At 44.4% G+C, this 24,929-nt stretch overlaps 1 protein-coding gene across 1 annotated transcript; it reads left to right on the top strand.

The window, feature by feature from the left end:
- Position 1: 1 nt before the first annotated feature.
- Positions 2–24,916, top strand: pnpla7b (patatin-like phospholipase domain containing 7b). Its single transcript, XM_076270894.1, has 36 exons — positions 2–90; positions 4,529–4,575; positions 4,696–4,770; positions 4,973–5,057; positions 5,289–5,371; positions 5,575–5,663; positions 5,864–6,004; positions 6,170–6,329; positions 6,715–6,795; positions 7,707–7,835; positions 8,526–8,606; positions 8,760–8,916; positions 9,335–9,430; positions 9,722–9,804; positions 9,990–10,142; positions 10,833–10,910; positions 11,823–12,028; positions 12,995–13,126; positions 13,408–13,531; positions 13,792–13,905; positions 14,251–14,326; positions 14,661–14,807; positions 15,210–15,273; positions 15,644–15,812; positions 17,506–17,688; positions 18,037–18,155; positions 19,198–19,354; positions 19,828–19,944; positions 20,164–20,233; positions 20,673–20,789; positions 21,507–21,655; positions 22,005–22,157; positions 22,256–22,372; positions 22,845–22,932; positions 23,130–23,233; positions 23,710–24,916. The coding sequence occupies exons 2-36, from the start codon at positions 4,531–4,533 to the stop codon at positions 23,785–23,787; spliced, it is 4,020 nt and encodes a 1,339-aa protein (XP_076127009.1). The 5' UTR covers positions 2–90; positions 4,529–4,530; the 3' UTR covers positions 23,788–24,916.
- The last annotated feature ends 13 nt before the right edge of the window (positions 24,917–24,929 follow it).

The following is a 24,929-nucleotide window of genomic DNA, read 5'->3' as shown; positions in this document are numbered from 1 at the left end:
CCCACATACGTTCGCACACATCCAAAAAGACAGCCTGAATGGGTGAAGTGCCAAGACTGAGATACGGAGGCGATTTAAAAGATTATTAGAGTAAGTAGACCTTTCAATCAGACGATCGCAGATAATCAGAGTGTGTTTTCTGCATTCTGATCTGGTGATTTCAGTGACACTTGTGTTGAAGGATTCGTTGGCATAGGCTGCTCTGGAAGTGTTGCAAAACAACCAGCCGAACTATTATGCACTTCTTCGAGTACCCCTTATAAGCTGAACTTCGCGTGAGCTCAACTTTTCACACTCGGTTGTCTCTGCTCAACTTTGTTATGTGTGTGTGTGTGTGTGTGTGTGTGTGTGTGTGTGTGTGTGTGTGTGTGTGTGTGTTGCTCAACTTTGTTTTGTGTGTGTGTGTGTGTGTGTGGTATGGTAAAGTATGTTGCTATGTAGCCTAATAGCCAACCTCCAAATAACTGACTCTGAAGAACTAGCCTTGGGGCTGTCCGTGGTTAATTTGGTGAGCTGACAGTGGCAGTGTTATGGACTGTGGTTTCTGTAACAGATTGCTGTGAGTGTCTTGTTACACAGAGTAAGGCATGGACAGGAGAGCTACTGTCAGTCACTCTGCCACTCCGTGATCATATCATATCAACTTTATGATATGCATATAATGCTCATGCAAATAATAACGGAGTAATAATTATGGGTGTTTACCTTACCCAGTTCAATGTGTGCAGGACTTTAAACAGACTCACCCAGTGCCAGTTCTTTCTTTTTATCAGTTTTGTTTGCTCACGAGCTTTTTTTCATGAGGACCGTACGTGCAAGAATTTGTAACATTAATCTACACACTTTTCTTTTAATCATACAAAATGACCAGGCTATAGACTATAATTGCAGTTGCCTGAATGAGATGTGTCAAAAAAAATAAAATAAAATAAACCATGATTGTCTCATCAGAGAATTTCTCTATGGGACCAAAACGTTACTTTTTTGCAGTCTTTGGAAGACTTTGGTTTGGAATCTCATATTGTTCTGTGACCATAGGAACATAACACATAAATTCAGCAAAGCTCCGCTTTAACCCTTTCTGATTTCAGCATTTAAGCAGATATTTTAATCTAGTTAAGGAGTCATCACGAGGTCCTGTGGAGTCATGGATATTACAGTCATGGAACCTGGTAGAATCTGGTGTGTCAATCATGACCTAATTTCATTGATCACCATGCAACAGGAAAACGCCACTGCAAACGTACTAATGATAACGTTTGCTCATAGTATCATTAGCTGCTATTAACATTAACTTACGTTAACTTAATATTACAACAGCTTATGCTCCAAACTGGTATTGTCATTTATATTGTAGTTATCCCTTATGTTTATATGTTGTTTCTGAATAGCCTAGTAGGCCTATCTTCCTGAATTGAGCTGTCACTTGCTAACGTTAATCATTAATTTGATTGGTTAATGTTAGAATTTATGATATTTAGCACACGTGTTACTGTTGACATTATGCCATTGCTAACATGCCTTCACAAAGAGGCTAGCCTACTATTTGGCCTTCATGACAATGTGCGTGTACTGTAACTGTAACTCAGTTGAAATAGTCAGATGGTGTAATGGTGTGGTAAAGTCTAGCCATATTTTTCAGACAAATTACATACGTAGCCTACGGTACAAATTGGCTGTATTATGCACATTGACAGTGAGTCCAGCATTCCAGTCAGGCTTGGAATTTCACCATTCTGGGGGCCAGGCCACTTGGCCTTCAGTTGGGCATATTTGGTGGGGGGCACAAAGGCCACATGTCAGGGCACCAAGGCCAAAGTTAACTATACAGTAGTAGCATATAAAAATGAACAAAGTTGTATTTAGCCTATTCATTGCAGTAGACCTGCATCACTGTATGAAACATTACAAAAACATGAAACATATGACATATTACATAGATACTACTGATAGATCATCTGATCATCTAATAATTACAGATATCTAGGCTATATAACATTTATATTTGGCCTGCTATGAAATCATGTATTGAACAATTTAAGCACAGCTTAGCTTTAAGAAACTCAAATAGCCTAGATGCATGCTTAGCATTTTGTGATTATTAAGGCTACTTTCACAAACTCTGCTGTCCTCTGATTTACCAATATCTAGGCGATATTTGTAACATTTAGTTGGTATTTGGCCCGTTATGAAATCATGTGGAACAATTTAAAACTTAAAGCCCAAATTTGGAGACATCCATGCATGTCGAAATTTACTGCAAATTAAAAACTGGATTACTCTGGAACAGCTAACTGTACAGGGGACTGCTTTACACCTTTGTGTTCGGTAAGGTCTGCTGTTTATTCTGATATATGGTTTGTCATGTGTTAAAAGAAGGGTTCGTGAAGTATTCCACCGAGATGAATGGGTAGGGAGATCATGGACGCAAAACCTTCAGTAGATTAAATTGAATTATATTATTTACTTTTCTCGCGAACCGTTCAACACAGCAATTATAACATCGTTTAAAAGCTGAGAAAAAGCTCTTTCATGTGACACTTGTGATGTCTGTGTGATGATGAGTAGGCTAGGCTACTTCATGAGTAGTTCAACTGAGAAGAATGGGTGAATTTGGACGCACTTTCTTTCTTGGCTGTCACTTTCTCCACTGTGTAAAAGACTAAATTAATTTGCGCTGTGAATGCTAAGATTATTTTGACAGGCCACAGGCTAAATAAAAATAGCTATTAGTAGGACGCAAAGCAGAATATTGAAAGAAGGGGGCACCAAGGCCACCTGGCCTGTAAACCTCTGATTTTCAAAGGGGCATCACGGCCAACGCAAGGGGCTACGATGGCCATGGCCGCTGTAAAAATTCCTACCCTGATTCCAGTTATTGAAAACAATGGCCAATCAATATGCATTCGAATTACTGCTGGTTTGAAGTATTTATCATTTCAATATTTTATTAGACAGCACATTTTATTTATGACACATACAGTAGTCTTAAATCATAAGATTGGGTAGGCTTATGCTATATGTGGGCAAACATACTGGCTACTCAGCACTGGAAGCACTGTGGGTCATATTGTAATTAAATTGGTTGTACTAGCTGTGTTGGCATTATTACCCTTTACTGATGCTTTGTTGTTTTTGCAAACATCTGGTACTGGAGTTTTCATGGCATTGAATCCTGCCTACCACCTGCGACATTCCAGGATTTTGGTACATTTCAGGGGTGGCCACTTCTGAAAAATTGATCTTCAATTTGATCATTTTTAGTCATATATTTATTAACTACAGGTAATAGACTATCAAAAAGTTTGATTCGTCAAGCTGAGGTATCGAAGCAGTTTTTTTACATTAGATGCTATGCTTGGTATGCAACTTACAGTAACAGGGTTGCGAGTAACAGGGTTGCAAATCTAGGCTAAGTTGTGGTTTACCCCAGGAACAGATGCTAACTGTAACATTTAGCTATGTTTACAAGATCAAGGACAAACATGGTTATATAAGTATATAAAGTAAATTTTGACTACTCAATATTAGTCGTACAATATGAGTAACAGAGTTGCGTTCACTGAGTGACACACGCAACTTGGACAAACATATTTGAAAAAAAAACCTGAAAATTGTTAGAGCACTTCCCTTTGGTCTTGCCATGTGGGCAGAAAATGTCCTTGTGTTGTAACTTCCTTTGTGCCAGTAGACAAATATTTTTAACTCTTTCTCTGCCAGGTAAAATTCCTTATGGTAACAGGGTTGCGCGCATGTTGTGGGACACAACTTAATAGCATAAAAACTGTAACATGCAATACAATGTAGATCAAAGAAATTGTTTTCATAAGTAAAGGAGATGAATATCAACAATATACAAGAGGAAGTAATTTATTTAGAGCTTATTTTATTTGTTAAATTTGGCAAAGGAGTTGGTCACCCAATGTGTGGGACAAGAGAAAATGGCCATTTTTTGAGGTGGTCCAAAGGTATTCGGTCTTTTGAATAATATCTAAGGAGCTTATTTTTCCACCAAATTTTACAGTTTGTCTTATAACAAGTACATTATTCACAAAAAATAGTCATTTAGATATTTTGGATATGTACATTTGAGATTTAAGTGGTGGGACAGGAAATGTACCAAAATCCTGGAATGTCCCACCTGCCATCTGTAGCACGTCTTAATACTGTGTTTGCTTGCCTGTTGCGTCTTGGTAGCTTTGGGCAGGACAGTGCTCGTTGTATTAATGAGTAGCCTATCTGTAGTCCAAGAGTCATCAGAATTACTCACATTCCTGTGTAATCTTATGGAAAGAAAAGAGATAGTCTACTCTGTACAAAGCTATTTTTCATCTGGACACTAGACAGTATGGTTATGTGGTGGTATGTCTGTCTATCAGTGTCACCACACATGTGATGTGGTGTCATGTCACTATTCTTTGTTATTTTGTCATGTTGAAGAAGTATCCCACTAGGTGAGCTCGTTGCTAGTAATCAACTTGTATCAGTGAATTTTAAGATGTTTCAATCTTTTTTTTTCTTTTCTTAGAAATGGAGGATGACACACAGGAGGAGGATAGCTGCAGCATTTACCCGGTGAGTTCAGAACGACACCTGATGCGCGAGCCGCGAGGTTTTCTGGCCAAGCCCGTGTGTGGGAGTAGACTTGTGGGAGTGTGGTCATACTTCATGTGATGGTTTGTGTTATGTCTTCAGGCGGTGCTGCCCACTGGAACTGAAATCCGAGCCCGGGTACATCGCTTTGTGGAGGAACAGATGCAGGCCACTATGGTAGATCACTTGATCGCAAAACACATGTTGGAATGTTCAATAACCAGCCCCCCACCCCCGCCCGCCCATCCCCATACACACAATGAACACAGAATAGAGCCTTAACAAAAATGTAACCTTCACAAAAGCCCACATACATACTTTATCAAACATTTTTTATCTTACTGAGAGGCTGACATTGGCTGATGTCTGTGTTCCCCAGTGGACTGGTGCTCTACTTGGGGCTGCAGTGGTCATCTCCGCCATTGGCATCATCGTGTGTTTACTGTACAGAAGACGGAAGGCTCGTGAGTGCTCACTGCTGCTTTTACATGAATGTATTTCATCAATGCTAATCTTAAATACGTTGTAGGCTTATATTGGCTTCAGCAGTTTACTGGTGAAGAACTAGTGTTTTCACAATGGCACTTCATAATTACTTTTTCCTTTTAACTGAATGTATCTCTTTTAGTTAGTTTGCTTTTAAAACAGCTTTTCATGCACACATAGCTTAATCATTATTTCAATGCACTGTGCAGAGCAAGAGCAAGCAGGAGTGCCTCATTATCGCTTCAGGAAAAGAGACAAAGTGCTTTTCTATGGCCGTAAGATTATGAGACAAGTAAGCCTGGCTGATTGTTCTATTTATCTGTCATTCTGTTGTTATTTTATTGTATGCTTTTTATATTGTAAAATAAATTCCCTTAAGGATTACAAGCCTGGTTCATCCAGAGACCAAAGTTGGGTTTCATGAAGCATTCAATCTCTCTTCATGCTAGTGGACCACAATTTAGTTTTTGTCCGTTTTTGCTCTGGCTCATGCAGGTGCAGACTCTGTCCTCTCCACCCTCCAATGGTCCAGTGTCCCGACAGCGCACTCGCAAGAGAACCAAAGTCCTTTCGATAGCACGCAAGTGTGTAAATGAGAAGCTGTTTCTTGTGAACAGTATTGTGTGAAATATTGTGTGTGAGAAATACTGTATGTGGAATGTATGTGTGGGTCATGCATTGACCCGTGTGTCTTGCGCTCCTACTGGTCATTGAAAATTTGTTCCATGGATGGGTGTATACAATATGAACAGTGCTCTAGCCCTGTCCATCTGTGTCCCCCCAGGTTCCTGCGTATCCGCAGTGCGCCCCCAACCCTTCAGCCCAAAGAGCCTCCTCCCTCGGTTCTGGAGGCTGACCTAACTGAGTTTGACGTCCAGAACTCTCACCTGCCCTCCGAGGTCCTGTACATGCTCAAGAACGTCAGGTGCGGGTCACCCCCATATCCTCCTTTATGTCTCCCTCCCTCTCTCAAGGCCCCTTCCAGCACTTGTATTTTTGTCTCAGGGGCCTCCAAGACAATGGCCTGATATAGCATTGCCTGGGTGTTGCATCATGTCCTGCATTGTCCTGCTATGCCCCACCTCTGCAGGCTTCTGGGTCACTTTGAGAAGCCTCTGTTCCTGGAGCTGTGCCGCCACATGGTGTTCGTGGAGCTGCAGCAGGGGGAGGGCCTCTTCCGGCCCGGCGACATGGACGATAGCATCTACGTGGTGCAGACTGGACGCCTGGAGCTGCACATCCATGAGACCGTAAGACAGACTCAAATCCTGATCACCCCATAAACGTTAGATCGAGTAAGTCATCATGTCATGTGTACTTCTAGAGAACCTATAGAGCAACAAAAAGTAAAAAAGGCAACAAGGTATTTTACATAAAGCATACAATAAATAATAAGCTTGTGAACATGAGTAAAATTGTAAGGCATAAAAATACCCCATAAAAAGAAAGGTGGAAAAAACCTTTACAAACTCAGAGTAGCTGTAGAGCATCACAGGACATATGGCTGCTATATGGCATGTCATGATGACCTTTGACCTGTTGAAGCCCTGCCAAAAACAGTGGATGATAATAATAGGGAAGGACAGAGAGAGTGCCAAAGAGACAGACTGACTGTGTGTCCTTTCTCATCAACAGGATGGCACAGATCCGGTAGTGAAGGTGGTCCTGCCAGGAGACAGCGTCCACAGCCTGCTCAGCATCCTGGACGTCATCACCGTAAGCAGCCTGCCTTAATGTCGGCCACCTCTGACAATGTCAAAGACTGCATTTAAATGTGCTTCGGTATCCCAGATATGAGGCTTATCCCGATGTTGATCATGGTTACATGATAAACACTGTTCCAGTAACTGTGTGCAGTGTTTTATTGTGGTGTTTTCGCCAAATATTCTAGAGAGCTCTCTACTTTATCTCAGTTTCTTTTGGAGCACTTCAGGTAGCATAGTCGTTTTTCTCAAAACCAGGATATGGGCTTATCCGGGGTTGTGAAAATCGGGATATGATGTGCAAGCACAAAATCGGAAAACGTATAAATCAGTGTCTCCCATACATTGACTTATTTTTGGCGGCCCACCACAATCAACATTGACCACCACACAATGATTTTCTATGTTGTACTATTTAATGGGATTGAAATCATCTTTCTATCTCTCTCTAATTAAGTTATAGGAAGCAGTATCCCTACACTAACGTTAGAATATTGTTGAATTGTCGAGGTTTGCACACTATAATATTAAAGCTACTTGTCAATATCTACTTTTTGTGCAAGGCAAGTATAACTATAGGCTATTCATTGTATTGACTCCAACACAGAATGTTTGCTCAACACCCCCCCCCCCCCCAACTAACACAACAAATACAATTAAATGCTGTGGGAAACACTGTAAATCCAACAATAACTGGGATACTCAAGGTCCATATATACACATTCCTACACCTTAAACACCTTAAAGGAAAACTCCGGCGATTATTCACATTGCATGATTTTAAAGATGCCAGAGTGTAGCACTGTAGCTGCCTGGCTGCTCTAGCTTTTGGCTGCAGCAACTCGAGCTAAAAATGGCCTGAGCTCTCCTTTGAGTGCTTTAGTCTCTCTCTGAGCTCCTATTCTTTTCTCTTGTCCCGTACAGGGCCACGCTGCCCCTTACAAAACAGTGTCTGCCCGAGCTGCTGCTCCCTCCACCATCCTGCGATTGCCTGCGTCCGCCTTCATCTCCGTCTTTGAGAAATACCCAGAGACTCTGGTCCGAGTCATTCAGGTACTGTTGGAGTATGGTCACACCTCAGTGCTGCTGGTGTCTTTCTATGGACCCTATGGAGTTACGGGCTGTTCTGGAGTCAGAGTTGTACTTAGCTGAGTCAAACTTGGCACTGAGGACCCCTCGGCTCTGGTTACTTTGCATATGCATGAGGTCGTTTGGCTGACGATTGATCCTAAGCAACCTGCGACCTGCATTGAAAGAGCGCGTTTGTCAATACATCTGCTCCGTGAGCTTAACCCATGACTGCGGAATTCCTGCTGTCCATGGAAGCACACAAGGGCACATTGCTTAATGAATGCATGAGCATAATGGAATTTGTCCTGCCTAATTGATTGGAGGCAACAGAGTTCTCAAAGTTGTACAAAGCCCATTGCAGTGCACAGTGAAGGTTTTTTAATTAAGGAGAGACTTTTAATTAAGCTGTGTCGGAGACGGCATCCCTTGTAATCACAGTGCCTGATGTAATTAGCAGTAGCTAAAGCAGTAGTAGTTCACCAGAGGCACAAGAAACATGAGGCTTTAAAATCTGACCTCAGACCCTGTCCAGTCTACTAACCTTATGCCCGAATGTGGCCAGTAGCTATGGTCAGTGGTCAATCACTGTGTTGTTATTCTGTTGTGTGTTGTGTTGTTCCAATGTGTTTACATACTTCAGTAATCCTAATTGTTCCCTTGGCGTATGTCCAGATCATCATGGTGCGTCTGCAAAGGGTGACGTTCTTGGCTCTGCACAACTACCTGGGCCTGACCCAGGAGCTGTTCAACCCAGTATGTACTCACATATATTCCACACATACTGTATACCTTGAGAGTTATTGCTAATGTAACTACTAGACATATTGCATGTTGACAGTTTATAATGAGTAAGATAACATAGTTGCTCTCCCTTCTGAGTGATGATGGCTGACTTGTCCCTTACAGGAGAGCCAGGCCATCCCGCTGGAGTCGGTGGCCAGTGTGCTGGGGGAGGCCCTTCCGGGCAGGGGCCTGCGTAGGCCGTCACAGACCCCCAGCGCAGACGAGATAGCCATGAGAGAGAGGGTGGCCACCAAGCCTGCGGATCCACCCAGCGACACAGGTGTCAGGAGCAGAAATTGTCTGCTGCATTGCAGCCATGTCTAGGGCATTCAGGTCAAATGATAGATAAAGCATAGAGCAAACATAGAGCACAGCTGTGTGTGTGTGTGTGTGTGTGTGTGTGTGTGTGTGTGTGTGTGTGTGTGTGTGTGTGTGTGTGTGTGTGCCTGTGCCTGCTTGTGTTTAGGTGCCCAATGCCACACTGTTGACGTATCTCAAACAAATGTTCTCAATCACTAATTGCCACATAGTAACAGTAACATTTAGTTCGGTAAGTCTGCATACTCTCTAAAAAGTAGCAGGCGGTCAAATTTGCAGACAGTTAAGAGCAGTGATCTCTGGGGCGATTTCAGTCTGGTTCAGTCTGTTCCTAAGGTCCAAAGGTTCAGTCTGTTCCTATATGTTTTTCTCTTCCTCAGAGAATGTCAAACATTCACCATCGGACAGCCCATCTTCCATGTTCAAGAAGTCCCGCTCCCGCTCCCTCTCCTCCCCTGCAGATACCTGCAACCTAGGTACACAACATCACCATCTTCATCATCCTCATCATCCGCATTAGTGTTTATACAGACACAACCAATTGTGCTGTGTCATGTGTACATATGTTGTGGTAGGAAGGAAGACAGAACAGCAACTAATGCACTCACGCACTAATTCATTCATTTCTAATTAATTGTATAATGTCATAATGACTTCTCCTATGCCGTCATGATGTGTGTGTGTGTGTGTGTGTGTGTGTGTGTGTGTGTGTGTGTGTGTGTGTGTGTGTGTGTGTGTGTGTGTGTGTGTGTGTGTTTGCACAACAGAGGCAGCTGTTGACAGCAACAAAGTGTTTGAACGTCCCATACTGGTAAAGGAGGATTCTTCTGCAAGTTCTGTCGCTAACAAGGTACAACAGACCCTATGGGCTGGGGCTGTAGGTACTGTATATTCTACGGCTTTGTTCAATTCAAGCTTACGCTCACTTTATGTATCTTTCTCTCTCGATCCCTCCTATTGTCTACCCCATACATGCAACATGCGCACACACACACACACACACACACACACACACACACACACACACACACGCAGAACGTCCGGAAGAAGAGTGTGACCATGCAGACCTCGCCCTCGGCTGTGTTCCATTACTCCACAAGCAGCCCCTCAGGCCACGTCCACCACAGCAAAATCAACATTATCTTCCAAGCGGCCAAGAAAGACCTGCTCAAGGTCATCCAGCTCCAGGTCTGCACTGGACTGCACTGTCCCTCACATCTTGCATCCACATCAGGGGGGGTACACATCCACATCAGGGGGGGTACACATCCACATCCACATCAGGGGGGGTACACATCCACATCCACATCAGGGGGGGTACACATCCACATCCACATCAGGGGGGGTACAAATCCACATCAGGGGGGGTAAACATCAGGGGGGGTACACATCAGGGGGGGTACACATCCACCTCAGGGGGAGTAAAGACTTTTTGTCTTTGGACTTTTAAATCTGAACTGTGTTGTGTAAAAATCGTCAATTGTTTGCCCTAAGCTGTAAACAAAATTGCAAGCAACAAGGCAATAACCACAAACCTTTGCCTCTGTTTGCCAAATCTAAACACATGTGGGGCTTTAGGCTCAACACACCACTTATCTCTTGTGGTAGTATAGCCGTCAGCTCATCACAAGTCAGTGAATATATGCTTTTTTATCAGTGCTTGTACTGTACTTATCAGTACTTTATCAAGACTTGTTGGTTGGGAAATGGAACACCCTGTAACTTTTCATCTGCATCCACATTTGCAGTTGGACTCTGGTGCTGGTAGGGAGTGGTGTGTGTGTGTGCGTGTGTGTGTGTGTGTGTGTGTGTCCTCGTATGTGTCTGTGTGTCATGTGTGTGCTGTAAATAAGTGTTGTCCTCATTTTCTTCCATCAGGACACCAGCTTGCTAGAGGGAAGGGTGTCTCTGAGACAAGTCAAAGCAGGCACTCTGCTCGCCAGTCAGGGTGACCAGGTCAGTCACGATTCATCTCATCCTACTAGACACACTGAAGATATAATGTAGATGTTTTCTTTTTATTGAGAAAGTGTAATGTATTTCTCATCAATACTCATTCATAATGAATGTGAATTTGTATAGACTCAACCCTTTAGAGCACTAAGATGTCTCTGACATAATTTCTAATGGTTTCATATTAATGGGGAATCTACAGGGACTGACTTACCATTGCACTATCCTAGTTAAATTCCTATAAATACTAAAAGTCATCTGTTCTTACCTGCCCCTTGTGTCCGTGTAAATTAGATGGATGAGTTTAATGAGTTATTGGATGAATAAGCACGCTGCCCTCAAAACAAAAGTGCAGTTAGTGTTTGTTGTGGTGAGGCTCCTGTGGACCCCGGGCTGAAGGTCGGAGTATACGAAGATCTGGAGCATCTGGAGGACTTGATTCATTTGTGTGTTCCGAAAACTTTATGGCTAACTCAAACTTTATGGCTATGTCAGACTTTATGGTCCCACTGCACAGTTTCTTTGTGTGCTCTGTTCGGCTCTCAACATCTTTCTAAATCCCTCTAACTCACACACAAACACACGCACACACACACACACACACACAAACACACACACACACACACACACACACACACACACACACACACACACACACACACACACACACAGATTAATTTGCATTGCATAACATTTTTCTCATTGCCAAATTGGTGATAAACATGGAAAATGACCTAGACAAATGTATGTTCTATGCTAATCAGCCATCTCTCTCTCTCTCTCTCTCTCACTCACTCACTCACTCACTCACTCACTCACTCACTCACTCACTCACTCACTCACTCACTCACTCACTCACTCACTCACTCACACACACAAACACACACACACACACACACACACACACATGCACAGGATGTGAGCGTGCTATTCATCATTTCGGGAACGCTGCACGTGTACCAGCGCACGATTGACCGCAACGAGGACAGCTGCCTGTTCGTGGCGCACCCTGGGGAGATGGTGGGTCACCTGGCCGTGCTGACCGGCGAGCCGCTGATCTTCTCCGTGCGGGCCCTCCGTGACTGCAGCTTCCTCAGCATCTCCAAGGCCCACTTCTACGAGTGTGTGAACAGGGAACACCGCCACCACCACAGTGTCCTGCACATACACACACACACACACACACACACACACACATACACACACACACACACATATGCACACTCTCACAAATACGGAAAGTGCTTTGCTTTCAGACACCCAATAATTTAAGACCACTCCATAAATGCATTGTTTCAAGTCTCACCCCGTAGCTTCACATCCCTTCAGTCAAAATCGTATGCTGGCCCTACCCCTTGAGGACAGAAACTCTTTAAATGAAATAACATGGTATAGAGGCTTTTGTAGGTCATCCCAACCAGTACCCATGCACCTATGTTTGACATGTCATAGAATCTATCCTATGTAAGGGGGGAGGATTAACCTGTAAAGCCAGGGTCATGGAGAGATATGTATTAGAGCAAGCATCTACTCCCATCCTTCAGGAATCACGCACAGACTTGGCTGTACAATTTAGGCTAAATGACCAGATAACCTTGCGTCAGATAAAGATTTATTGATTGTCCAGAGGTCAGTTTTTTCAGTCTTTTAGTTATTAATGATGGATTTCCCATGTAGTATGGGATCTTGATATAGACTACACTGCAGTGTGCACTCAGTTTACCTGATTATATTTGGTCTCAGAGTCTTATCTGACAGGGAAGGTCATTACCTGAAATATATGTGTGTAGGGCCAAGGATAAGTATTGACCCCAATCTGAATCAACACTGATGTTATAGGCTTTCCCTGCTTAATGGACTGTTACATACAAACACAGTAATTTAAGTATAACACAATGTGTTTGTCATTGTCTTTTACTCTGTAAATGTTTGTTTGCCTGTTTAAGCGCTGAAATGTTTCTTCCATATGTCGCTTAATAATGTGTTATGTTTATGAGTAATTTAAACTCTCGTGTATGTGCATGTATGCATGTTTGTGGGGGTTTTGTATGAGTGACCTGTCTCCTCCTCTCTCTTGTCCACTCCAGGATCATGCGGGAGGAGCCGCGGATGGTGCTGAACGTGGCTAACACAGTGGTGCGCAGGGTCTCCCCCTTTGTGCGCCAGATTGACTTTGCCCTGGACTGGATGGCCGTGGAGGCCGGCAGGGCTGTCTACAGGTAGCGGTGTGTCCTCTTGCGCTACACCTGAACACATGGGTACATACACTTCCTGTGCAGCGCTGGTGGAGTGCTCACAAAATCATCATTATGACACACGCTGCTGCCTGTAGGTTTTTCAGGAAGGAAGGGTTTAGTTCTCCTACTTTGAACATGCTTTATGCTGTATCTCGTGTGTGTGTGTGTGTGTGTGTGTGTGTGTGTGTTTTCTTTTTATTTTATAATGTACATTTGCATTTTTTCTTACTCATTTGATCTCTCCCCATATCCCTGCCCTTCAGACAGGACGATGAGTCCGACAGCACGTTTATTGTTCTGAGTGGACGCCTGCGCTCCGTCATCATGAAGGATGATGGGAAAAAGGAGCTGGCAGGAGAGTACGGCCGTGGTGACCTCATCGGCGTGGTGAGTGGCCCGAAGAACCATTCCATCTGAATATGTGCACACAGCTCACAATGACTCACCACAATGTTTCATGGAAGTTTTTATTTAAATGTTTTAATTATGTTTTGCTTAGTTCCGTTTTGCACAGTTATATTTCTATTTAAAATGGCTGTATGGAGTTACTGGTCATATGTGCTAGCGTGTTCATTGTGCTTGATTGATAGAGCATGGCATGTATCAGAGTTTCTCTCCCAGTAAGCTGCATCTCTGCTCCTGTCCAGGTGGAGGCGCTCACGCACCAGAGGCGGGCCACCACGGTGCACGCCGTCCGCGACTCAGAGCTGGCCAAGCTGCCTGAGGGGGCACTCAACTCCATCAAGAGGTCCTACCCACAGGTCTGTGTGAGCCAGAGGACACCCCTCTCTCCTCATTCATTCCCTTGACTAGGACACTAAACAGATGAACAAACAGATTGTCCTCGATGTACAGTTGCTCCTTCCGTTCCTCCTGTAGCAGTTAGTTAATTAATGATATGAGATTAACAATTAAATGGCTGGTTTTAATCTGCCTTTTTATACTTGAATTATCAGAACCAAAAAAAACATTTTGAAGTATTCCAGAGAGAGAGAGAGAGATGGAGAGAGATATCTTTTTTGACACATTTTTGGCAAATGATGTTAGTTATCTGGTGAGTTCCTGTGGTGCCCGTGGTGCTGATTGTTAGTCCTGTGGTGTTGAAGGTGGTGACTCGGCTCATCCACCTGCTTGGCCAGAAGATCCTGGGGAACATGCAGCAGCCCAACGGGCCCCTGGCAGGTGAGATGGATGGAGGGAGGGAGGGAGAGAGAGAGATAGCTGTGTGCCTCAGAGGGTGAGGGAGGGAGAGACACACAGATTACATTTGGCGATGGGTAAGAATAGTTTTGTGGGAGCTGTCGTCTGATCTCAGTACAATTCTACACTATTTCTCCATCTGTCTTCTAAATGTGTTGGAAGAGATATCAAAGACAGACAGAAATATTATTTTGTTAGAGCCAAGCAGAGGTATACAATGTCATTTCTACCTTCACACAGGGTGAGAGACAGACTGAATCCTAGACTTACTGACTTACTTTATCCTCTAACCCCTCATCTCCTGTACCCCACACAGCTCACGGGCTGGGCCTCCAGACTCTGGCCAGTAAGTGGGATACGAACCCGGCATCCAACCTGTCCACCGTCACCATTCTGCCTGCGTCCGATGATGTGCCCCTGACCACCTTCGCCCTGGAGCTCCAGCATGCCCTGATGGCCATAGGTCAGCTCTGGTCCACTGCCTCGGTCACGCTCTGCACCACTGGACAGGCATAGGCAGCGACATTGCTTAGCCTTTTTGTTTTACTCCATTAAAGTATAGTTGATTTTGTTTGTCACATACATTTATACAAAGTACAATATGTAGCGAAATGCTCTTCTGTCTTCAGACTTAAATTAAAGCATAAAGACTAGTGGCCATTTCAATGCTTCTCACTGAAATGGCAAAACTAAAGCCGGGCATTTCATTTCTGTAATGGTCATCAGCAGTGTGACTGACATGGTTTGGCCTTTGCTTTGTTTCTCTCTCTCTCTCTCTCTCTCTCTCTCTCTCTCTCTCTCTCTCTCTCTCTCTCTCTCTCTCTCTCTCTCTCTCTCTCTCTCTCTCTCTCATGTGTGTGACCAGGGCCCACGTTACTCCTCACCAGTGACACCATCAGGCATCAGCTGGGTGCCGCAGCACTGGACAGGTGAGCTGGCTCACACAGTCACATACCACTCTCTGTCTTTCTATAGAAAATATATGGCACTCTCCCTCTTTCTATAGAACACAGTCATATGCCACATGCCCTCTGTCTTTCTATAGAACACAGTCATATGGCCCATATGGCTCTATAGCACTATGGCCCACTCTGTGCATCATGTGTGTGTCCCGTCTTGTCTCATCAGTAGACATGCTGGTCTCTTTCTTGGCATATCTAGAACATTCTTTGGTTGGAGTACTGAACTATGCTTCACCTTTCTTAATGTACTCTACACGCACACTTAGCCTGTTCTTGTGCTGTTCTTGTTCCTGTTCTTGTTTCATCTGTTCGTCCACCCCTCTGTCCCCTCTGCCAGTGTGCACGAGTACCGTCTGTGCAGCTGGCTGGGTCAGCAGGAGGACATCCACCGCATCGTGCTCTACCAATCGGACGACACTCTGACGCCCTGGACCCAGCGCTGCCTGCGGCAGGCCGACAGCATCATCATCGTGGGCCTGGGAGACGGCGAGCCCACTGTCGGAGAGGTGGGCACTGGGCTTTGGGTGTGTCGTCTGTGCTTGTGAAGTTTGTTCACTATCAAAAGTATCTAGTTTGATGCAAAGCCATACCTCTGCTGGTCAGAACAGCTCATGAAAAGGCTCAAAATAGTTTAGGGTTTGCTCAGGTTCAGAACCTCAACACTTGTTCCAGAGAGGAAAAGTCATTTGTTTGTAAAAAAATACTAGATAAAATGTCAGCCTACACACAGGAGAGTATTTCACAATTCACTGAAAACAGCCAAATCTGACATTTTGCTCAGACGTTGGAAAAACAACAAATTGATTTATCTGATTATGTGATTTATTTATCAATCAGAGAATTGGGGAGCAATATTTGACAATTTATTTGGAGGATAAACCCCTTAAGATTAATCAACTCGTTTTAAAGGGGGTGCTTAACATCAAGTACAGTACACAACATGCACTCATACATATTCAAACAGAAGCTACCCCACGCCTATCCAAACCCAAGCCATATCTGGAATACGGTCCTGTCTTAATCTCACACACTGCACATTCTAGTCAGAGGGGTTAGAATCTATGACCATAATTTGGCAACTTAAAAGCCATGTCATCAACAGGAGCTCTTTCTTCTACCTGCTTTCAGTATAAAAGGTGTGCATATGGAAATACGATAAATGGAAATACAATAATGTCTGAATGTCAGCCACTTACAGTTTCAAAAATGTGGATGAAGAACATAGGCTTAGGGGGTTGGGAGGTGGATTTTAAGACTCACTGGCACCCAGTCAGTAATCTCTTTTGAGCGCAAAAACCACAGTGAGGAGGATGAGATTTCAGTGGAATGATTAGCGTGCGGATTAGCGCTCTAAAAGTCCTTAATGAGGGTGGTTTACACAAAAGCTTATCAAGCGCATGCTTTGGAAGGCGAGACGCCGGAGAGGAAATGAGGGAGCCGTGATGACGCAGGCGAGGCCGAGGGACACGGAGCCGTTTATAAATAACATTTAGACCCCCAGCCACCGCGCTGTGATCCCACTCCTCCGCTGGAACAATGCGCTGGTGCTTCTCCGTCATTGAGCTGATTATTAACAGTTATTGCTATTTCTGCTTCGGAACTTTTATTAGATGCCCTAGTTTAGCGGTTTGTTCGGTTTCCTTTTCAGCATCATAACAGCTGTAATTTGCACACATCTTCAAATGTGATTTGGATTATTCTCTTAGTTCTCTTAGTCTGGTGGCTTGTCATACTGTACTTCAAAGGGTCTTAAAAATGTATTTTTAAAAGCTATTGAGCTGCAAACTCCCACAAGTCACTGATGTGGTATTTATGGGTGGCAGGGGGATGACATCATAGCACTGGCACTGTTCTTGATAGCATGAGTCACATAGCCACACACAAGAAAGGGTTGGCACAAACATCACATCTGCACGTAAGTGGATGCTCCCATTTATATGCAGGCAAACAGATACTCACACACACACACACACACACACACACACACACACACACACACACATGTGTTATAGTGTGCATACAGTATACCCACACATCATCTCAGCATGCTGTGTCCATACCTGGTGGGGATGCTAGAGTTATTCTTAAAATGTCCTCCACCCAAACACACACACACACACACACACACACACACATACACACACACACACACACACGCACCCACCCCATGTAACGGTGTGTTGTGTGTGTGTGTGGTAGCTGGAGCGTATGCTGGAGGGCAGTGCGGTGCGGGCCCAGAAGCAGCTGGTGCTGCTGCACCGTGAGGACGGCCCTCCGCCCAGCGGCACCGTGGAGTGGCTCAACATGAGGAGCTGGATCTCCAGGCACCAGCACCTGGTCTGCCCACGCCGCGTCTTCTCCAAGAGGAGCCTGCCCAAACTGGTAGGAATGGCCACACATGGATGCCAAACACTCTCACACATACTGTACATGTGCACATATACATACTAACATGTAAATGCACATATACACACACACACACACACACACATACTGTACGTGTGCACATATACATACTAACATATAAATGCACATATACACACACATACACACACACACACATAAAACACACACACATCACCCAGATTGAGACAAGCAGTGACTCCAGCCCTTTCAAGAGTCGCAGTGCACTGCAGTCCAGCTGATACTAATGAGAAGCACACCTCCTCTAATCCCCCTCTCCACTCCTTTCCTCTCCTCTCCTCTCCATCCCTCCTTCCTCTGCCTCAGCGGGAGGTGTACAACAGAGTGTTCCAGAAGCCGGCCGACCGCCACTCGGACTTCTCCCGGCTGGCGAGGGTTCTGACGGGCAATGCCATCGCCCTGGTGCTGGGCGGCGGTGGTGCCAGGTACTGTAGCCTTACCACCCCCTCCGGGCACTGGCCTTTTCCTTCTGCGGACACTGGCACCGCCACACACAGGTCACGCGTCTGTCCACCGCTGTAGAAGCGCCATGCCCACCACATGAGAGGAGTCTTAGTGACCGCATCCTCTAACTGGGTTTTAAAAGGCCAAATATGTCAAGGTTTAAATATAACTGCTATAGCAGTATAAGTATAACTGCTTTCGTCATTGTGACGTTGCTGAAGTGGATCTAGATTGTGTAACATACATTGTGCCTGTTTATATGTATTCATTTAGCTGACACAACTCACAGTACATACACATTTCTATCCGTATGTGTGGACCCTGGGAATGGAACCCATGTTCTTGATGGTGTTAGCATATTACTCATCAGTTGATATATATATATGTGTGTGTGTGTGTGTGTGTGTGTGTTTGTGTGTGTGTGAGAGAGAGAGAGTGTGAGAGATGTTTCAGTCGGTCTCCTCTGATGTCTGTTTGTCCCTCTGTCTGTCTGTCTCTGTCAGTTGCACTCAGGAGCTCCAGTCAGGTGGGTGTGCCTCTTTAGCCTCCTCAGTCTCCACAGTCTCGTTGGCCGTGTCTGTCTGGTGTTTTGTGTTCTGTCCTCGGGTCTGTTTGTGAAATCCAGCACAGGTTTCACAGACAGGAAGTCGAACATTTATATTTCTTTTTCTTCGTTACTCACATTCTTGAGTATTTCTGATGGGTTAAAAACATTTAAAATGTATGACATGGAGGTGTTTTTTCTGTTTATATCACTCGTGTTATCTACTGAAACAATATCTTGAATCTTTTTCTTGTTGTTCAAAGAAAACACAAAGGGAAATTAGAGGGGCTTTTAATTCTTTCTTGTAGCCTGTTGTAGACGTTATTGATTGATAACCTAATTTAGAAGACAATGAAAAGAAAGATGAAGGCTCATCTTGTTCCTTTCAGGTGGCCTTTATCTCAGCTCCAGTTGTGGCAGTTCTACTGGCCTCTCTGGTGACACTCACACGTGTTGTTGTGTTGTGTACCTCTGTGCAGGGGCTGCTCCCAGGTCGGGGTCATCAAGGCCATGATCGAGGCTGGGATCCCCATAGACCTGGTGGGGGGCACCTCCATCGGCTCCCTCATGGGGGCGCTGTACGCCGAGGACAAGAGCACCAGTCGCATGAAGGCCCGGGCCCGTGAGTGGTCTATGGTGAGTTAGCCACCCACCCCCCAACCTCGTGCCCATTCATTCATATGAAGGGCCGTATCTACAAAGAAATGTCCAGAGCGTCCAGAAGGGTTATGGAGGAGAAAAATGGATGGAGCTGAATTGGCCATACAGCTCAAGCTGATTTTTTCAGACTCGGGTTAATGTGGATTATCAATCATTAATCATGTTTCTGTCTTATGTTTTGTTGATGATAATGCTCTTTTTTATTAGTTTGAAAATCTAATGGTAAATGTGTAGTAAGCTGAATACAGTACAAGGTCCCTTACTCTTACAATGTCCATTTACTCTTCTACAAATGTGTGCGTGTGTGTGTGTGTGTGTGTGTGTGTCTGTCGATGTGTGTTTGACATGTTCCTGTTATAAAACCTAATTTAGCCAAGGGCAAGGTTGCACACCACTACTTTTTAGAACAAAATAACACGAGGAGCCACGTGTTGTCTGTCGTTGTGCAGGAGATGACCTCCATGTTCAAGAAAATTCTCGACCTGACCTACCCAGTGACCTCCATGTTCTCGGGGGCCTCCTTCAACAATGGCATCAGTGCAATCTTCAAAGGCAAACAGATTGAGGTAGGAGAGTGGGAGCAGGCTTTCTTTGTCACCCTAGCCAGTCCAGCACAATGGCATTGGCTTTTTATTACGTTAACTGCATTCAGCAGCCTCCATAATATGTAAATGTGTCCCCTTGAGAAGGTAGTATTCAAAAAGCTGAAAGCTAGCTTGGGTATGCTCTTAAGATAGGCTTTTGAATGTGTTTTTCTTTCTGTGTTCTGGCTGTCTTTCCCAAAGGATATGTGGCTGCCATACTTCAATATCACCACAGACATCACTGCCTCTTGTATGCGGGTGCATACTGATGGTATGTAAAACAATCACACACAGTATATGCAGTAATTCTGAGAATGATACGTAATGATAGAAATATCTTACAGATCATTGCTGAACATTGCCATAACCAAATCCAACCCCTAACCTTAACCTTAACCATAAATTATAGCTAACAGAGTGTCAATAGATAGTGTGTTGATCTTTTGAGCATCATTTGATCTTTTATTCCAATGGGTGGACTATCCACATATAGTGTGACCCTGAGTCATTTCAATGTGTAATCTCTCTCTCTCTCTGTCTCTCTCTGTCTGTCTGTCTCTCTCTCTCTCTCTCTGTCTCTCTCTCTCTCTCTCTTCTCACTCCTCTTCTTTTGATTTCTCACCCTGCCCATCTATCTCTCTCTCTTTCACACATATCCTCTCCTTTTCTTTCTCCCAGTCTGGTAACGGATCTGTTTTTTGTTCCTGCAGGCTCTCTCTGGAGGTACATTCGTGCCAGCATGTCCCTCTCTGGCTACCTGCCACCCCTCTGCGACCCCAAAGACGGCCACTTACTCATGGACGGAGGTTACATCAACAATCTGCCAGGTTGGCATAGCCCCCCACCCCCACCCCACCCCACCCCACCCCATCCTCCCCTTCTCTCATCCATCTCTTTCTGAAAGGGGCCCACACAACGGGCATTTCCCGTTACTTGCTTTCAGGGCTGGCATCCATCACCATCTTGATGCTTCCAAAACTCGGGAACGCAGTTTTTTGTTCTGCAAAAAAAGAAAAAAAATCATGTTTCAATGACAGTGTACGGTTTGAGCGGTGTATGCCATGTTAATGGGAGATTGAACTCAGTCCAGCTCAAGCTAATCTCGATGATTGCAATGACTCGAGGTGGAAGCCACATCCATCTTTAATAGTCTTCCTGGGATTTTGCAAACGCCCCCGTAGCTCAAATGCCAAAGCCATTATCTACAGCATACCAAGGTCATTGACGCATGAGTACAACTTTGATGCAAAGTATGCATTCATTGTCCAATTTGTCTGCAAAGTCGTACCTTTGATTGCCGCCATAAATCTACAGTATGCTAATCTAGCCTTGATGCCAAGCTATCTATTGCCCTGGCTGTGTGTATGGTAACTTTTTTTGACTGAGATGGTGCTGTTTTGCAACAGTAAATGGATCTCGGTGGCTGGGTGAAAAATAAGCTTTGTCTCCTCAGCTCAGAAGCATCTGTCCTCTGTGACTTTAGATGAAAGCTAACTTGACTCTGTGCCAATGCCCCCCCCCCCCCCAATCCATTCCTCCCAAAGCTGATGTTGCACGCTCTATGGGCGCCAAGGTGGTGATTGCCATCGATGTCGGGAGCCGCGACGAGAGGGACCTGACCAATTATGGTGACGCCCTGTCTGGCTGGTGGCTGCTGTGGAACCGATTCAACCCCTTTTCACAGGGCATTCGGGTAAGTCAGTCAGCCTTAGGGGCTTGACTCACAGATTACCAGGCTAACAGGTTGAATGTGTGGGGCTAAGTGGGGACAGGATAAACACCCAGAGCTTGCTTGTGGCAAACGGTGTGGCTAGTGATGGTTGTGGTGTCTGTACTGTAATTTCCCAACTATTAGCCGCGGCTTATACATTGATTTTGTACAAGAGGTTAGTACACGGGGGCAGTTAATATGGTATTAATATGGTTTTGTTTCTTTTAACTTGCATAAAACACTGTCCTGCGGCTTGTACACAATGTGGCTAGTACACAGGAAATGACTGTAGTGTGAGGAGCTGAGGTGAGTGTCACCTGGTTCCCTGCAGGTGTTGAACATGGCGGAGATCCAGACGCGTCTGGCCTACGTGTGCTGTGTGCGTCAGCTGGAGTCGGTGAAGAGCAGCGAGTACTGCGAGTACATCCGGCCGCCTATCGACCGATACGGCACGCTGGAGTTCGGCAAGTTCGACGAGATCGCAGTGAGTCCCTCTCTCCCCACTCCCTCTCTCTCTCTCTCTCTCTCTCTCTCTCTCTCTCTGGTTCTGTTCATCCAGGGCCTGTCTGTGTGTGTCTGCAGGACGTGGGCTACCAGCACGGTAAGACGGTGTTCAGCGTGTGGGAGCGCAGTGGCGTGGTGGAGACCATGCTCAAGGACTGGCACCAGGAGGAGTTCCACAAGACCCAGAACAGCAATGTGAGTGCCGCCGCCAGCACACTCCTCTACTGGAGCCCCCTCCCACTAGCAAGGGCTCCGCTTTTCCAGCAGAGTTATGCATCTGAAACGCTGCATGACACAATTATTCTAATGAAATGTACCGTCATGCTTTCAAGAATTATCACAACAATTATAAAGGCCAATTGATATTCCAGGCGACAAGTGTCACTTGATAAAAAACAAATTGCTGCTTCAAATGTACGCGACAAGGTCCGTGATACCCCAGCATACAGAAATTGTGTCGCTTTTACATCATATTTTGTCGCCCAGACTATTCATTGGTCTTGAGGAGCCAGTGTGATAAGTGAACCTGATATGGTAGCTTCCTCAACAAACAAACTGCTTTTAATGTTTTTCTTCCATACAGGCAACAGACTCGTACATGTTTCTATGCTGTAAGTTGTTGCTGTGGTCAATATAGTTTCTGTTTATATGAATACTTGTGTCCCAGGCACACACCTGTCCCAATGCATCCTTCACTGATCTGGCCGAGATCGTGTCGCGGATAGAGCCGGCCAGCAAGCAGTCTGCCCTAGAAGGTAAGCGCAGGACAGGGCGTCTCACCAGGGACATGCTGATTTTCAGTGTCATTTCAAAAGCCCCAGTTCTTCTGCTCCATTAAATTGCAGTGTTCTCATTCCACTCAATCCCCCAACACACATACACATGCATACACACACACTCTCTCACACACACATAAACACACTCACACACCTGCATTCTTCTTTTCAAACAGCGGATGAATCGGAGTACCAAACTGACTATGATGAGGACACGATGCTCTCCGACTTTGACTTTAGCGAACACACCGAGGACGAGACAGCCGACACGGGAGACACGGTAAGGCCCCTAGTGGACACCCATGCTGTCTGCTGGACAGAGCTTGGAGGAGGACATTAGATAGAGAGCTAGACCCCTCAGCCAAAGCCAGCGCCAGCACACACACACACACACACACACACACACACACACACACACACACACACACACACAAACACACACACTCATGCACATATTGCATTATTATTTTTTTAGTATTAGTTTGTTTGTTTTTTTCAAAACATTGTGTTGTTCAGCATGTTGTTTTTAATCTGGAAAGTGTCATGCTCTTGAAACTGAGTGTAAATTATATGCATGCTACCCATGCTCTAATCCCCATAGCGTATTACCCTCTCTAAACTAAAGAAAATGGGCCCTAATTTCCCTAATTGATACAGAACACTGTGGAGGGAGAGTTATAAAAGCCGTGGTGTATGTGTGTGTGTGTGTGTGTGTGTGTGTGTGTGTGTGTGTGTGTCTCTCTCTCTCTGTGTCAGGATGAAGATTTGGGGATTAGACTCCGGCGTCACCAGATGGCGAACTCCACCTCCTCCTCGCCGTTCTTAGCATCATGAGATGTCGCCACTGTCTCTACACTAAAGACTCCACTCCATGATGACGATGAATGTGCAAACTCTGCTGTCATTAGTGATCGATAAAGTAGCCTAGTTCCTAGTGCAATAATTCATGTTAATGAATTTGTTTTCTTTTATGTGTATTTTATACCTAATTCAAAGGTTTTCTTTTCTAGTGCAACAGTTGTGGAATATGTGCCTGGACAGAGGTCGGATCCATGTAATTAGTTCTGGGCAGGCATAAAGACTTATCCTGGTCAGATAATCAGTCTGCTGACACAGTCAAAAAGTGACTGAAAGTTGGTAACACGCAAAGTTGGTCAAATGATTTGAGGTACTACCTCGTTAATATTAGAGAGAAAAATGGGATCTTGATAATGAAATATGATCTGTTTTTCATGGCACTATACCTTTTGGATTCAATTGAAGTGAAATTTGAATATCTGCTGGTCACAGTATGTTAGTACAGTCTCAGTATTTCATATGTGAATAGTATACAAGTTGGTCTCAAACTTTCAAATGAACTACAAGTTACCTCTATACGCCAAGTTTGGGCATTTTTAGGTGTTCGGATAGTTACTTTTGTTTGTTGGTTAATAGTTTTGACATTCTATGCAGTATAAACTGTACCTAATATAATGACTAATATCAATGCAATATGTCAGCATTTTGGTGCTGAAACTACTGTGATATTTGACAGCTGCTGTTTGTAATGTGTGAAAGCAGGGCAAAGATTCAAAAAGGGAAAGATACCTCTAGTGCTGTTTATTGTTTTATGGTGACTTTAAGGTTTGAACAAGTCGTTTTACCTAGTTTTGTTGTTGTTATTGTGTTGTTTTGATTGTCACACAGAAGCCATATGAATTCTGAACTGAATGAGTCATTGCATAAGCTAATCATTTTTAGCCAGGGTATTATTATAGTTTGTTTGGAATGAGTGTGTGCTTGCCTGTGCCTTTGTAGGGTATTAAGGCTTTTTCCATATAAAACTAATCTATTGCAAAAGAGTTGTGTTGATTTTGTTCTCTGCAAGAATGTACAGTATGTATTTCATTGCTTTTGTGCAGATTTACCTATGGTTTTGAAAGATAGCTAGAGCTAATCGAAATAGCTATACCTTGCGGCAATGTATTTTATTTAAC

Source organism: Alosa pseudoharengus, unplaced genomic scaffold (assembly GCF_046254945.1).
Source record: "Alosa pseudoharengus isolate Yale_2024_CS ecotype anadromous, Long Island Sound unplaced genomic scaffold, YU_APseudo_1.1 YU_APseudo_1.1_scf_6, whole genome shotgun sequence".
Lineage (NCBI taxonomy): Eukaryota > Metazoa > Chordata > Actinopteri > Clupeiformes > Clupeidae > Alosa > Alosa pseudoharengus.
This window is presented reverse-complemented; position numbering and strand designations above follow the sequence as displayed.

Coding starts and splice junctions, on each gene's coding strand:
- pnpla7b (XM_076270894.1), top strand. CDS start 4,531: ATGGAGGATGACACACAGGAGGAGGATAGCTGCAGCATTTACCCG. Junction 19,945..20,163: donor TCAAAGGCAAACAGATTGAG/GTAGGAGAGTGG, acceptor TCTTTCCCAAAG/GATATGTGGCTGCCATACTT. Junction 22,933..23,129: donor CAAGCAGTCTGCCCTAGAAG/GTAAGCGCAGGA, acceptor CTTTTCAAACAG/CGGATGAATCGGAGTACCAA.